The sequence below is a fragment of the Ischnura elegans genome, chromosome 10 (assembly GCF_921293095.1).
Source record: "Ischnura elegans chromosome 10, ioIscEleg1.1, whole genome shotgun sequence".
NCBI lineage: Eukaryota > Metazoa > Arthropoda > Insecta > Odonata > Coenagrionidae > Ischnura > Ischnura elegans.
The window spans coordinates 108,225,542-108,240,617 of record NC_060255.1 but is presented as its reverse complement, the minus strand read 5'-3'; the positions used below and the strand labels follow the sequence as shown (position 1 = coordinate 108,240,617).

The 15,076-nt window shown below is 38.5% G+C and overlaps 2 protein-coding genes across 2 annotated transcripts; one reads left to right on the top strand and one right to left on the bottom strand.

Moving 5' to 3' along the window:
• Positions 1-824: 824 nt before the first annotated feature.
• On the top strand, positions 825-11,772 carry LOC124167223. The gene is made up of 4 exons (XM_046545096.1): positions 825-1,091; positions 1,228-1,350; positions 2,183-2,265; positions 11,338-11,772. The coding sequence occupies exons 1-4, from the start codon at positions 842-844 to the stop codon at positions 11,770-11,772; spliced, it is 891 nt and encodes a 296-aa protein (XP_046401052.1). The 5' UTR covers positions 825-841.
• A 1-nt stretch (position 11,773) lies between these two features.
• Positions 11,774-14,207, bottom strand: LOC124167222 (putative nuclease HARBI1). The gene is made up of 4 exons (XM_046545095.1): positions 13,892-14,207; positions 12,773-13,059; positions 11,937-12,525; positions 11,774-11,853 (listed from the first exon to the last, which is right to left on the bottom strand). The coding sequence occupies exons 1-4, from the start codon at positions 14,119-14,121 to the stop codon at positions 11,841-11,843; spliced, it is 1,119 nt and encodes a 372-aa protein (XP_046401051.1). The 5' UTR covers positions 14,122-14,207; the 3' UTR covers positions 11,774-11,840.
• Between the last annotated feature and the right edge of the window lie 869 nt (positions 14,208-15,076).

Sequence of the window (15,076 nt, the reverse complement as noted above, 5' to 3'; positions counted from 1 at the left end):
CAAAAACGTAAGGAATCTCCGGCTTAATGCATTCTCTGCGGCAGTGATCACACTGTCAGTCGCCGCTGTGGCAAACGACATCGTGTAGCAGAAGCAGCAATGGCTGATCAACTTAAGGCTAGGTGGCAAAACTTGGTGACAGGAAACGTAATAAAAGATCCACTATTGTATATTCCACACAAGTTTGTTTAATTGACCCAGGTTTCAACATCACCCTACATAAGACTCTCGGTAATACGAACAACGTTATTATGAAGTTCTCGTTATTACGAAGCAGATCGTTGGTCCCGAGGAAAATGCCCATCCAAGCTATAGGATAAGAAACGTTATTATGAAATACTCGTTTTTACGATATTACGAACCTCAGTCCCGGTCCCAGCAGTTACAAAATGAACTTTATTACGAAGTTCCATGCATAAGTAATGGCATTTAGGTGGATATTCCCAGTGCTAAGTTTTAATAATCCTGCCACGTTTAAGACTCCTTGTGTACTGTGACTTAGGGCCAGTTTCACCAACAGCGATAATATTCTCAGTTATCTTCGTTTTCGAAAACTCGGTTAAAATTATTATCTCAGTAATCTGAGGATCGCGTTTCACCGACTTCGTTTTATCCAAGTTTTCCAAAACCGAGTTAATGAAAAGAAATTATTTTGCTGGTGAATTTTTCATACCTCTAACGTCGGAAAAATAAATGACTGTAATTAAGCACTTGTCATTGAACAATTGGCTGTTGAGCACATAACTTATCTCACCGCCAGTGACATCAAGTGACATATTCTATTATATCAAAGATTATGGAGAACAGCGGCGCAATTTCGAAGAGGAGGAAAAGCCCTAATATGTCATACGCTGAGAAGGAATTATTAATAGTACTTGCTGAAGACCACGCTAAAGTGATCGAAAACAAGAAAACCGATGGCGTGACCACGCTGGTCAAAAATGAGGAGTGGAGAAAGATTGCCTTGAGATTCAATTCTCAAGGCGTAGGTCCCCAGCGGGATGAAATTAATCTAAAATCAACGTGGGAAAACTTAAAGAAGTCGGCGAGGAAGGTGGCGGCCGATGCGAGAGTTGAACGCATCAAAACTGGTAAGTATTTTTGTTTCATTAATCGTTACGACATTTTGTGAATTTGAAATATTACGCGACTTCATTATGTAAATAAAAAGTCTCTTTATGTGTAAGTATCTTAAATGATGTCTCTTTTCTATTGTTGGTATTTCAGGGGGAGGACCGAGCAAGAAAATCAAAACTGACCCCATACTCGATAGAGTGCTCGGCATTTTGGGCTCTTCTGCTGGGGGCCTTGAAAATCGATTTGATGGAGACAGCGAGGAAAACCACGGAGGTAAATTCAATGGGATCAGTTTTATTTATTAGTTATAGCCGTCAAATATAAATTATTGCATGCGTTCCTGTCGTCTAAGTACTACCATCACAAGGTTTTTATTCCAAATTATCAAACTTTTGCACAAAGATACACCTTTTTAAGTAGGTGGAGAGATAACACACCATCCATGGAACAAAACGTAATTACTTTGGTAATCATGGCTGCATCTGTTTCATGTGATTCCTTCCAGTATGACCATTAAGACATAGCAAATTTACAGCAGCTGTAATTTCCCTCTTTTGATAGCATAGTTTATGAAGATATAGACCAACCAAACCGTCTTTCAATCAAATAATATCATGAATTTATCATTGTTTAGTAATATCCTCGAAACTAATGGCCTATTATGGGGTAAAAATGCTTCTTTTTATTTTTGTCAAACCCAGTGAATGCTTTTTATTTGTCTACAACTTTGAGAGAAATTGAATTTTTTATTACTATGATATGTCATACATGTTTTATTACTATTATATGACTATTTTATGTCTTAACAGTTAAAAAAAGAAATACTTCTTGGATATTTGTTTGATTACTTTAACAACTGAAAAATTAATCTGTGAAGTCAAAATATATCAGTTTCATTAATAGAGAATGTGTAACTTGTTTGAAAATGGCATCATTTATGAATTAGTGCATGAAATTGTATCCTGTTCAAAGAATGAGCCCACAGTGTAATAATTTTCACTTATAAAAATTCAATTTAAAATGAGTTTACTATTTTAACAGCCTGCCTTTATGTTTGTGTATTTGGATTGGAATGATCTGTCTAATGTATGTTTACTTAACTCAGGTGCAGTTGAACCTGATGATGGTGATGAAATGGAGGCCTTTGTGCTTGATGAAAGAGCCATCATTGTCGATGGATCTATTGAGGTACTATTTTTTAAATTAAGTATTTTATTTGATTGAAATAAGTTTTTGTCATTCATTTAATTGCATCAATAAGAGAATCCTTAGATTCACCACTTTTAATTGTCCTAGTGTAACCAATTCAACTATACATAGTAAGATTTTAACCCAGCACCATCAACAAATATGAGCACATTATTGCATGTATAAATAAATCTCAATCATCTCATACTACTACATCTCACTATGTGGAACAAGTAGCAACAAACCAATAGTAACGATGAACGTCAATAAATAGCATAAAAAGGGCAAAAAAATAACCACCACTAGTGAACAACGAGCAGCAATAAATCAACAAAAATTGTGGCCAAAGTGATAACAGTAATTAACTCATCGCATCCTCCTTCCTCACTGATTAGGAGTACACACATTCCAGAATATATGATGATATTAATTTTATGAGGTTCATATTATCACTTTGAGCACATTTAACAAACAAAATCAATAAGATAGGTGGGATGCTCTTCCAGATCATGTTTCCATGCACATACGGTTAAGACTGTGTATTAAATGCCATTCTGTAATGTAAAAATATTTTACATATACTCACATTGATTTCACATATGATACACAATTCATCCTCAGCGAGTTACACTTATGCTCTCATTGCAACCAGATTCTATCTCATACCAGTGGCGGCGCGTGCGTATACGCATGTTAGCAAGTGCACACCCAAAGATGAATGAACTTTAAAAGAAAACTATTCCTTTGTAACGAGAAGGATAAAAATCCTGTCTACATATGTAAGAAACATGAACCTCCGAACGCTACAGCTATCTCCTTTTCGAATTCACCGCTCTACAAGTGTGAGATCACGTGGCATCGTGCCGGGCGCATATTCGGTTTATGCGATCGCTTATGGGTGCTCTGGCGGGACGAAGTATGCGGGGGGGTATGTGCTATTCAAAGGGGCGATGGGAGCAGACTCAAAACCATGCGAATGCGCAGGCGCATATTTTTGGTGACTGACACGCAGGTAGTGTAGTGGTGTAGCCGTCACCTACACTACCTGCGCCCAGGATCTAGTTCCGTGTGTAACAGAGTCATCTGTATGGCCGTTTTCTACACTACTTCCGCATAGGGTGTATATATTATCCGGAGGACTCTCGTTTGCAAACCTGCAAATGCTTCCAGTGCCAATTAGCGGAATTGATTTGAACTTCATGCTAAAAACGCTTTCCTTCGTTAGCTTATATTGGGCGTAGTCCAGTACACGCTCCCAGTGCTCCGAAGCACTGGAAGCGAGTCTTTTCGTGGTCCAGTAGAAGCTACAAAAGCTCCCGTGGCGCTCTCGTACGTCACGCATGACGTCACTATATTCGCTTCTCTCTCGCTACAAACGCTCCCAAGAAATAGGTAGGGCGGCTGGAGCGAACCGGTTTTCAGCGCGAATTTGAACGGGAAGGAAGGCAAAAGAAAATGGTGTTCATAACAATTGTGGACCTGGCCGGCAATAATATGACCATTCGGAGTTGATGGAAGAAGTCGCTAAGAGAGCCTGGATAGTAAATGCTAAAAACAAATGGTTAAAGAACTATTCGGGGGATATTACGGTGAGGCAAATGGCTGTAACTCAATGGTTTCACAATTCAGAGTCGCCACGGGCCAGATCGGGGAAGAAATTGAGCGGCAAGACCAAGATATCTTATAAAATTTGTTGTGATAATCTATATATATAAAAGAAAGTCGAAAATCGTGTTAGTTAGAACACTTATAACTCGAGAACGGCTGCACCGATTTCAATGAGATTTGGTTCTTTGGATTCGTCACAGGCGGGGTTAACATATAGGCCATTAAAAAAAAGATAATTTCACAAAAAAAATTCATCTCTTTCCTATGGACATGCATTTAGGAGTTATAGTAACACAACAATTGATAAGTCGGTCAAAACTACAAATTAAATAATTAGTTTTGTTTTTACCACTTTAATAACTGAATTTAGTAACAATATAACATTTTAATTACTAAATATATTCAAAATACTAATTAAATGGAAATTACATTTTTAAAATTTAATTCAAGCTGATTGTAAGCCCAGCCGTGGCCCAGCTCGAGTTGACACTTCACTACCGTGTTTGTAAACAAATCTCCAAGCAATTGTTGACAAACGGTAATGTCCGTGTTCCTGTCGAGGAATCGAGTAGTTTGCTCATCAACAAAGAGTTCCAGAATATGATTGATCACCAAAAGAATCGAAGATGGTTGATTTAGCGAGCAAGAACGAAGATGTGGATGACTAAAACGAGGTAAATTCAAATAGTTCGTACTCTGCATGGATTCGAATCTTTTAAATGTGTAACAAACGAAGACGAAATCACCAACTATCTATCTGAATATTTTAAGTCCTTGGACGTACCTGGCTTACCAAGGCACGATTTACAGAAAAATGTAGTTTCTGTGCTCATGATCTTTCGAAGCCTAAACCAACCATAACTATCCAACGGAACGTGTTTGATCATTAAAAAAATTGGTGATGAATGTGATTCACGCAACTTTACTCAAAGGAAAATTCAAAGGTTAAGAAGTCCTCATTCCGTAGATTCCATGATCTCAACTCATACGCCCTTTTGAGCTAAAACGTATTCAATTTACAATTCGTGTTGCATTCGTGATAACGATTAAAAAATCGCATGGTCATTCTTTCAGTTTTTGTGTTGTTTGTGCTCATGTGCTAATGAAAACCCATGATTTTCTCATGGGCAATTTAGCGTGCTATGTTCACGAGTCGATAAACCATCCTCTGTATTTCATCCTTCGCTTCAAGTGCGTAGCTAGGATAGGGGGTTTTGGGCGCAGCTAATACCACGGGTCTGTAGGGTATAGAAAACTCGCTAAGGTAAGCGGGAAGTGTGGGGGCACTTCCCTCAGACATTTTTTGAGATAAATGGTTCAAAATAGTGGGTTTTGTGGCTGTCTGAATAGTTAAATATGTTTTGTTTGTTAGTCATCCGTCCCCCTAATATTAATAACAAAATCTTTCATAAAAAAATTCTCTAAGCTCTTGGGGGGGGGGTTTGTCCCCCAAAACCTCCCCTCGCTGCGTCAGTGCTTTGCTTCGCGATATTTATTTAGCTTCATCCGCTTCATCTTGCGCCTGATAACAAAACAAAAACTGTTGTTTCTCAGAAGGTGCTTGACGCAAGACATTAAACCCGAATGTGTAGGGCTCACCGTGGTGCGTTTACGCATGCAGTACGTTTACGCAGTGCATTTTTTCCAAACAGAGATACTAAAACTGGCGCGCCTTAAGTCATTTAATGCGAATGCTGCTTCATAGGGGCTTTTCTTGCACGATTTTGAGCATCAGTCAAGCGTCGGTCTGGGGTCGTGTCAACCTGCCCCCTGAATGGGCCAAGTGTATGCAACAGACTTGGACCTAAAAACATTTTTTTTACAGCTAATAACGCAAATAGCCAACAACTGAATGCGTATAATTTTTATTTCATGAACTGCTTTATTAAGCCACAATGCCCAAAATTTCTTAAGCTAAAACGTAAGAAAATTTGTTGAAAAAATCCGCGTAAACGTGCTCCGATTCACCCTATGTAGATTCAATAAAGAAAATGTCTTTCTGACAAGCAATTTTGGTACTCATTTACGTAGTTTTATTGAATTTGTACCCTTATTTTATTATAATAAATTAAACATGATTAAAAACGATACAGCCGCTCCTGATTTATAAATGGTGTAAGTAAACTGTAAGTTCATTGATTGTTAGGCGGTACGAAGTTCGCCGGGTCAGCTAGTTAATTATATATAATATTATTTAATTATTAGTGGTTTAAGCTTGAGCTAGCGAGAAGGGGAGATAGAAAATGGCTATTCGAAATTAATAAGACATGTAGTGAGTGAACTTTCCGGTCGAAGCATTCCGTCCGTTACATAAGAATTATGTTAATTTTGTAAGTTATATTGATTTATTTGTTATTTAGATCAATTATTAGTTATTTGAACTTGATATTGCGTGAAATTGAGATAGAATATGACTTCTTAGGTTAGGGTACGTGAACTTCTAGTTAAAGCATTCCGTTTGTTGCTTTTTGGCGGCCAACCTAGGTTTTCTTCAAGCTTTCCCCATGAAGATTGTATTCTCTGTTAAATGATGACATCTTCCTCTAATCTTCAACTGAAGTTTAATCAATTATTGATGTTCGGTTGTATTTTACTTATGTAATTTTCTTAAGGTCAGGTTGACACGCATTGCATTTATGCTTAAGGCTCGTTGTTGACGAGATTGGTTCAAGTGTAGGACTGCTTTTGAGACTGTCATACAATGTCATGAGTGCAATTGATAAATCGTATAAAGGACACTCCACTTAAGGCCTTTTTACACCTACATAAATCCGCACAAGTCTAAATGTATGAACGCGAGAAAGAACACGAAATGTACCGTACGGTTGCGTTGTTGCACGTTAAGTGGTTTCACGTGTAACCATTCAACTTGTGCAAATGCATGATCGACAAATTTAACCTATTTTAGCTAGGTTCAAACATTCGTACATGTTCCGTTTCGGTCCACAAAAATAATTCACGCAAATAGGCATTAACTTGTAAGTACCTGTATCGTTTAAACGCAGGCTTTTAGGTGAGTTAAGTTAATTAGGCTTATTTTTCGTTTCATTGAAATTTCTCTAATAAGGTATTTAATCAGTCTTATCTTCTTTCATATGTATCATATGATCTGCTCTTTATAGTTTAAGTTTATCACCTTGTTGTTAGAGGATTTGCAAACCAGTGGGTAAAATCTTCAGGACAAGCATCGGTCTGCTGTGGTGCCCGATCATAGTATCCAATGAAGATCTAATATTAAATAGATTTCTTGTGGTGTACCCCATGGTCATATTCTTTTTGTCATTTATATTACTGACCTCTCTAACAAGCTAAGTAAAGTACAAGGGGCTATAACAATCCCTAATTCAGACGATCTAATATCCGTGCAGACGATACTAGTAAAACAAACGACTAACAAATGCTACAATCGCTCCAGCCGTGATCCAGTAGGGTAGCACTGGGAGCGATAGGAGCGAAAGTGGACCACGAATCTGTAGCGTCTGTAGCGGGAGCACTTGGGAGCATTGGGAGCGTGTACTGGACTACGCCCATTGTAGCATTGTGTATTGTATTGTAGTAGCTACTTACAATTAGTGGTGTGCTTTCTATACGGCATTGTGATTAGTGCCAATATTTATAAATTTTACGTGTAATAGGTGAAAGTCTTTCGTTTCGTATATTTACACTCGCTGATAGTTATAATTCGTGCTAGTGTCGGTACATTTTTAATATGAATCCAGTTACGGTCCAGGAATTGAAAAATACGAACTTTTCTCAACTAACGATTGAAGAAAAGTTGCGAATAAAGCAGCATGGAAGACCTTTGCCGACATTAGAATTAATCCAGACTACAAAGTGCAAAGGAAAGGATGTGACTAGGAAGTTTAATGAAAATGCATTTGCGAAATACGAATGGCTGTGTGGATGTAATGTGACAAATCGCCTCTTCTGTTTTCCATGCCTTATGTTTGCTCTTGACAAATCCACCACTTGGACGCATGGTGGATTTTGCGATCTATGTCATTTAAAACAGAAGGCTGATAAGCATGCAAGTTCTAAGAGTCATATGAATGCTGAATTAGAATTTAGTATGTTAGGTAGATACAACATTAGACAACAACTCGACAGTGCCTTCAGACGGAATGTTGAAAAACAAAATACAGAAGTTGCCAAAAATCGTTATGTCTTGTCTCAGATCATAAATTGTGTACGATTCTGTGGTGCATTTGAACTGGCATTGAGAGGACATGATGAAACTGCGGAATCCGCCAATCCGGGCATTTTTCGAGGTCTGATCAACTTCACGGCAGAATTAGATTCAGTTCTGAAGGATCATTTGCTCCAAGCTACTGTCTTTAAAGGGACATCTAAAGACATCCAGAATGACCTGTTGCAATGCATGCTTCAAGTTTGTCAGGAAGAAATAAAAAGTGAAATTAATAAAGCTGATTATGTATCGGTTATAGCTGATGAAACCACAGATTTATCCTCGCTATATCAAATGGTAGTTGTATTTCGATATGTTCTTCCAAATGGGAAACCAGTTGAACTATTCTGGACATTTTTAAATCCCAGTGACTGCAGTGCTTTGGCTTTGTCCGCGAATATCAAGGAAGTGTTGACTGAAGTGGTTCCGGACAAAAGAAAACTTGTTTCGCAAAGTTATGATGGAGCCAGCGTAATGAGTGGCCGTCACTGTGGAGTTCAAGCCTTGGTGAAAGAGGACTATCATTTCGCACATTATGTGCATTGCTACGCACACAAATTAAATTTGATTATGGCTCAAGCTACAAGTCAGAACACCCCGGTGAGAATATTTTTCGCTGATATAAATGAAATTCCTACCTTTTTTTCAAATTCCCCGCAGAGGGTGAAAGTATTAGATGAAGTGGTTGGAAAGCGATTTCCTGGCGTGTCAAATGTGAGGTGGAAGTTTAAGTCGAGGTTAGTTGAAACCGTTTATGCCCACAAAGAGTCATTATCAGAATGTCTTGAGAAGATTGAAAATAGCAGTAGACAAAGTAGTGCTATTTCTCAAGCAAGAGGATTACACCTTAAAATTGAACAGCCAGTTTTTATGTTTTGGCTAGAAGTCTTCCATAGAGTAATGCCACACGTGAGTACCTATACTGTACGATCAGCTACAGAGGAAATTAATAGACACAGTGTCAGCAAATGCAGCCATTAAGGATTTCGAATCCGCAGTAATGAGTGTCAGGGAGAGCATTGACAATCTTTGCAATAACTCAGAGACAAGATATGAAAAAAGAAGACGTGAGGACACTTTCATCTCCAGAAACCTAGCTGCAAAAGAGGTTTGTGATGTAATACTCAGTCAGGCTAAGGAACGATTCTCTTTTACGGGCCATCTTATGGCATCGGTCCTTTTCTCTTCCGAAAATTTCCCAAATTTCAACCAGGAATTCCCAGAAAAGTATTTGCATAGTGTACATGAGTCATATCCATTCATAGAACAAGTTCGTCTTCGGACTGAGCTTGAAATAATTTACATGCGCGAGGACTTCCGGAAAGTCTCTAGTGTCGTTGCTCTACTAGGATTCATTGTTGACAATAACATTCAAAACACATTCAGTGAAACAAGTAAACTACTGAAAATTCTGGTGACAATTCCGATGACAACCAGTGAAGCAGAGAGGTGTTTTTCAACACTTAAGCGTGTTAAAACATTTTTACGTAGCACGATGGACGAGGACAGGCTCACTGCTTTGGCGATGTTGTCAATTGAAAAAAAGTTCCTGGATGATATCGAAGGTTTCAACGACAAGGTGATAGACAAGTTCGCTCAGAAGAAGGAAAGGAGAATGAATTTCATCTACCATCACTTGTAAAGGTGTGTTTAGAATAATTATTTTCATTATCATGCTAATATTATTTCTATTCATGCAATTTTAAGGGTAGAATGTACCAGTGAAATGTTTTGCTTGCTATGTATTCTATTACGATGAAATATGATGCTCATGGATTAGGATTAACTTAATGTAATTAAATCATCCCATATCTGCTCTGATGCACACCCTAGATAAATTACCACCAGCCGCCACTGTCTCATACCATGTTTTACAGGACCAAGCAGGTGTTTTCTATTCCTTTAGATTTTCTGTAATTCAGTTTTACCTGATTTGGGCCTGTAAGTAATTTCTGTTATCTTACCAGGTAGATACTCCTTGTTATTTCTTATCTTAAGTAGCCATATTTATTTACATTCATTGGCTAAATATCATATGAATCCATATCGTAAGTCTTTTTCATTTAATTGTCAACTTCTAGGTCTGGATCTTGTTTCTCAATATTTGTTTTCCTAGGTGAAGTTTCTTATTATAAGTAGCAGACCTAACATCCTGCTATTCATGTTGTGATTAAATTTGAGTGCCAAAAGGTGTATATCTTTACTGTCAAAGCTGGATTCTTAGGAAGATCTTTATCTAATTTTTATAGTGACAATAAGTCCTTCAATCATTGCATTGCATTTTGAAGTTTTTGGAATGGAAGTAGAATGTGTGAAATTCTAGTCTAGTGAATAATTTCTCATGTTTATACAGTCAAACTCTGTTCCCATATTAGAGTGCACAACATACCATGTCTGACAATTGTGATTTTAGTACTTTTTTCCCTGACCCACTGGTTACATTTTCTAGCTGAGCAACATCTATGTATTAACTGAAGTAATCCGTGATCATCAATCAGTCAGAATAATTAAAATGGAACTAGGCCTAGCAAAGTATCTGTCTAGAACCTATGGATATGTTTCAGTTTACAACTTCCTCTTTTTTTCTGCTAGAAATTAACAGTGCATAGAATTATTTGTAATTATTTGAAAGTATTTATTTCTTCTAAGGAATTCTCTCTGTACAGATTATATCCATACCACGGTTCTATCTCTTTTTTTGTATCGCTATAATTCCATATGATCATTGCTTGGCCCTCAGGTTGGTTAATGAGTATAGAAATGGTTCCTTTGATACGCTGATAAAGTACCACATATCAGAGCACACCAGTCAAACATTGATAAGCAATCTGAGGTCAATCCAAATATTTTGTAAGTGTATGTAACCAGTGAGTCAATGAAAAAAGTACTCAAATGACAATTGTCAGACATGAGATATTGTATGTTGTGCACTCCGATCCAGGAACAGAGTATGACAGTATAAACATTAGAAACTATTCACTAGCCACAGGTGTGAGCAATAACTTACATGAATGCGTAAGGTTTTGCTTATCAGTAGCTCAAAGAAACAGGATTCTAAAGATCCAACTATGAATTCCTTTCTGAGATATCATTTAGGTTCAATTTTTCCTACTGTGGGTGTAATTGATAACAGTGAAGTTGAAATTATTGAATTAGCTTTGTATAAAATGTGAACTTGTGACCCCTGTTTCACATTCTGTTCTCTATATTCAAACTCAGAAACTAAAGATCAGACATGTTATGCTATTCATCATCAATGAAATATTTTGACCTTACAGGCAACACCAGAGCAGGATTGGGGCAATTACACCCCTCTGATGCTGAAAAGTCACATTAATCCTGTGCTCAGGCCTAGTGCCTCTGCAGATGAAGCAGATCAGATGCCCAGCATTGCTGCTGAGTCTGCACCACAAAGAAGTGCCTCTGGAGAGAAGCCATCCACTTCACAAACTCCTTCTTGGTCACGAAGGAGGAGGCCACATATTGAGAAGGATGGTCTCACAAGCGTGCACAAGAGGAAGGCAGAGGCATTGACTGTCACAACCACCCTCTCAAAGGAAGAGCATCAATGGCAGCATGAGTTGCACCTCATAAAAGTGGAGCAGGAGAAGGTGAAGTTGGAGTTGGAGAAAATTAAATTGGAGAGAGAGATTGAGCAGCTCAAGCAGGATAAGATCCGAACAGATTTATTGAGAAAAGAATTAAATAAATAATGGAAGAAATTGATGTGTTTCATTCACCACATTGGTTGAAAACCTTGGTCCTTTTTCTATCCTCCAGATTATTGGATAAGGCTGAAATAACAAAAAATATCTATTAGATAAATGCAGTAAGTAGTTAATTTGTTATCAATTGTATCTTATAAACAAACATTTACCTCTGGAAATATTCATCAATAAGGGTCCTTCGCACTCTGCCCTGATTTTGTGCTCCTGCCTGAACTTGATTTCCATTCGCCTCCCCCTCTGCCAAGAGATCTTCCCACGGGGCCCTTAATTGCAATCTAGGATCATCCATGGGCATCTCATCTCCGGCCCGCCGAAGAATGTTGTGTAACACTGCTGTGGCTACTATTATGGGAAATGTATTTTCCAGCTTCACATTCATGCCAACAGCTAATATGGGAAATCTTCTCTTCCAGCACCCAAACAATCTCTCCACAACATTCCTTGATCTTATCTGTGATTCGTTGAAAAGATTTTCCTGAGGCGTCCTTGTAACACTTAGGGGAGGCATGAGGTATGTCCTGCATGCATATCCTGCATCCACAAGTAACACTGAGTCACCATATGCACCCTGCTCAAATGAGGCTCTCTGGTTGCAGTTATTAAATATGCTGCTGTCATGAGTGCTGCCTGGCCATCTTGCCACAATATCCGTAAATTCCATCTTGGCACTGCAGATGGCCTGGACATTTAGGGAAAAGTATCCTTTCCTATTCCGAAAGCGTTCGGCTTCATCTCCACCTTCAAGAAAAGATAAGCACAATGTGACCATTTTCCCACTCCTTGGTATCACAGTTCCATACATGTTTAGATAAAAGAAAAAGCTCTGCTCTACTAAAGTTACTATAACACTGTGCAATATTTCATTTTTATACAGAGATATGAATATAATGGTAATGTGAACAATTTAAAAAAATATCAACTCATGCATTCTTATCATACTGTGAAACTTCAGGACCCTGAATACAATGGCATAGGATGGACGTACCTGGAGATCTTATTCTCACATGTGTGCAATCCATTGCTCCGATGGCCTTTGGAAACCTGGAAATGCCATAAAATGCCATTTGAGCATCCAGGATTGCCTGAGGGCTGTTTGGCATTCTAATGTATGCTGGACGTAAGGCAGCAATGGCACAACTAACCCTGTGGATGATTCTATGGGCAGTTGACTTGCTCACTCCTGAAAAGTCTGCCAAACTTAGCTGATCACCACCAGTGGCATAAAACCTTAACGTGAGCAGCAACTGACTCATTGGTGATACAGCTTCGTTTCTGAAATGTAATTATTGGGAACTGTGAAGTATTCTGTATTACCAGTAGCTTGAATAATAAGAAAAAAATACAACATATAGATGAGAGTAATCATGGCTAGTTACATCATTTGCAAGGAGGTACCTATAATTAACTCCGGCTCCATTCAAATTTAGACTTGTGAGACTATGGTCATGGCTTTCAGATGAGCATAAATAATCCGTTTTTTCAGGATTGAGGCACTGCAGTTAGACTACTTTAACATTTGCGTCATCACGGAACGAAATTTCGGGGAAAATGTGTGTCGTGCAATTAAAAACCATGACTTACCATACTATAGTTTATTGTGCTTCTTTGAGACATTGTGTAATGATTGCGACAATTATTTATAATAACCATCATTGATAAATCGCTGCGGTATTACAATAAAAACAATAAGAATACGCATAAAATCTTTACAAACTTCCCCGACATTGCTTAGTTCATCTCATAACTCATCGGTTATTGCTTGTGTGAACGTAAATTTGACTGTGGTGAAGACCGTCCGTTTTTACATGCGTGAGTTTCGGTTCAAGGTGTTATTCTAATAACGAACTACTGCTAGAAGAGGGAAATTAATCACGAAAACCTCTTTATAAATGATTTTAAAGACACTGGATTGAACATTAAGGATATCCACGAATGTAAACAATCACTTCTTCGTCAACAAATGAGTTACGGCAACCAACGTATACATTTCATATGGTCATATAAATAGCCAAGATAATGATATAACTATAGCAATTGTCTGTCATAAATGTTATCTTTTGATAACAGAAGTTAATTCTATCATAATATCAGGAAAGGGCCTTACCTGTCCGTGAAAAACTCCAACTCCTGTTCGATGAGAGCAAGAATAGCCATTGCAGATTCTTTCGTCAACCTAAAATGAATGACGAAATCGACATCATCATAGGTGTCAAAATAATCTGCGCGTTCCTTTATCCATCTTGGACGTCGCCTTGGATAATAATATTCGTACTCTTCCTCGCTATCACTCGAATCTTCCAAGAGCTGATGAAGTCGCCTGCGCATCAACGCCATGACACACTGGTTAACTCGGATAATAGCCTTTACGCGGAGGGATATCGTCAGTAAAAGTATTAACCGAGATAACTCTCCAAAACCAAGTTAATGTTGCTGGTGAAACGCGATTTTTGTATTATCTCGGTTTTTCAAGAAAATTATCCGAGATAAGTAGATTATTCGGGTTGGTGAAACTGGCCCTAAGAGCGTCAATTATGGTTCTATCTTTGCCATTCACACAACGTTATATAATAAGCTTCATTCCTGGGGAATCATGGTGACAGGCTCGTTACAGCTCATAAATTTGATGTACATCTAATCCTCTTCCTACGCATGTATGATTTACAAACTTTCAGAGATACCAACATTCAAAACTTTCAAATTTCGAATTTGGCCTCTTTTGATTTGGCCGTTGCTATGCGGTGTGGCGTGGAGAAGTTAGGAACTGTTCAGCGTTTCACCCGTTCTTCCTTGCCGTGGAGAACCTTTTTTTTGGCTCCAGCTGCATTGCACACCCAGCTAGATCAGTTCGGCACATCACAATTGTGAGTTAGCGCGCAATTGTTATGCAGAGTTGCATTCTGCAAGACAACTGTGCTCCTCGATGCCTTGCATACAGTTTGGCTGGCGAGTTGTCTGCTGACAGCACAATAGGAGGGCGGATAACCCTATGCCAGCTCAGTTTACAGCCAATTGCTGTCCCCCAAACGCACCTCACACCATCGCCTAGTCAAACAACGTCAAACGCATAAAGAGCACCGAAATAAGCCACCAAAACAAGCCCTTTCTTCGAATCACCAAAACAAGTGATTCTTCCTCTGGGTCCTTCGCACTTGTCATCGCTTCTGACTCCTTTCTTCACGGAGCCCTTTGTAGGCGTTTCCCTGTCTTACCTGGCAACGCTTCGCCAACCTAGACCATTCTGCCTGTCATCAGACAAATCTCGACTTTATCAACTTAGGAACAAGGTCTT

Coding starts and splice junctions, on each gene's coding strand:
- LOC124167223 (XM_046545096.1), top strand. CDS start 842: ATGTCATACGCTGAGAAGGAATTATTAATAGTACTTGCTGAAGACCAC. Junction 1,351..2,182: donor CAGCGAGGAAAACCACGGAG/GTAAATTCAATG, acceptor TACTTAACTCAG/GTGCAGTTGAACCTGATGAT. Junction 2,266..11,337: donor TTGTCGATGGATCTATTGAG/GTACTATTTTTT, acceptor TTGACCTTACAG/GCAACACCAGAGCAGGATTG.
- LOC124167222 (XM_046545095.1), bottom strand. CDS start 14,121: ATGGCGTTGATGCGCAGGCGACTTCATCAGCTCTTGGAAGATTCGAGT. Junction 13,060..13,891: donor TTGGAGTTTTTCACGGACAG/GTAAGGCCCTTT, acceptor ATTACATTTCAG/AAACGAAGCTGTATCACCAA. Junction 12,526..12,772: donor TGTGAGAATAAGATCTCCAG/GTACGTCCATCC, acceptor CTTTTCTTGAAG/GTGGAGATGAAGCCGAACGC.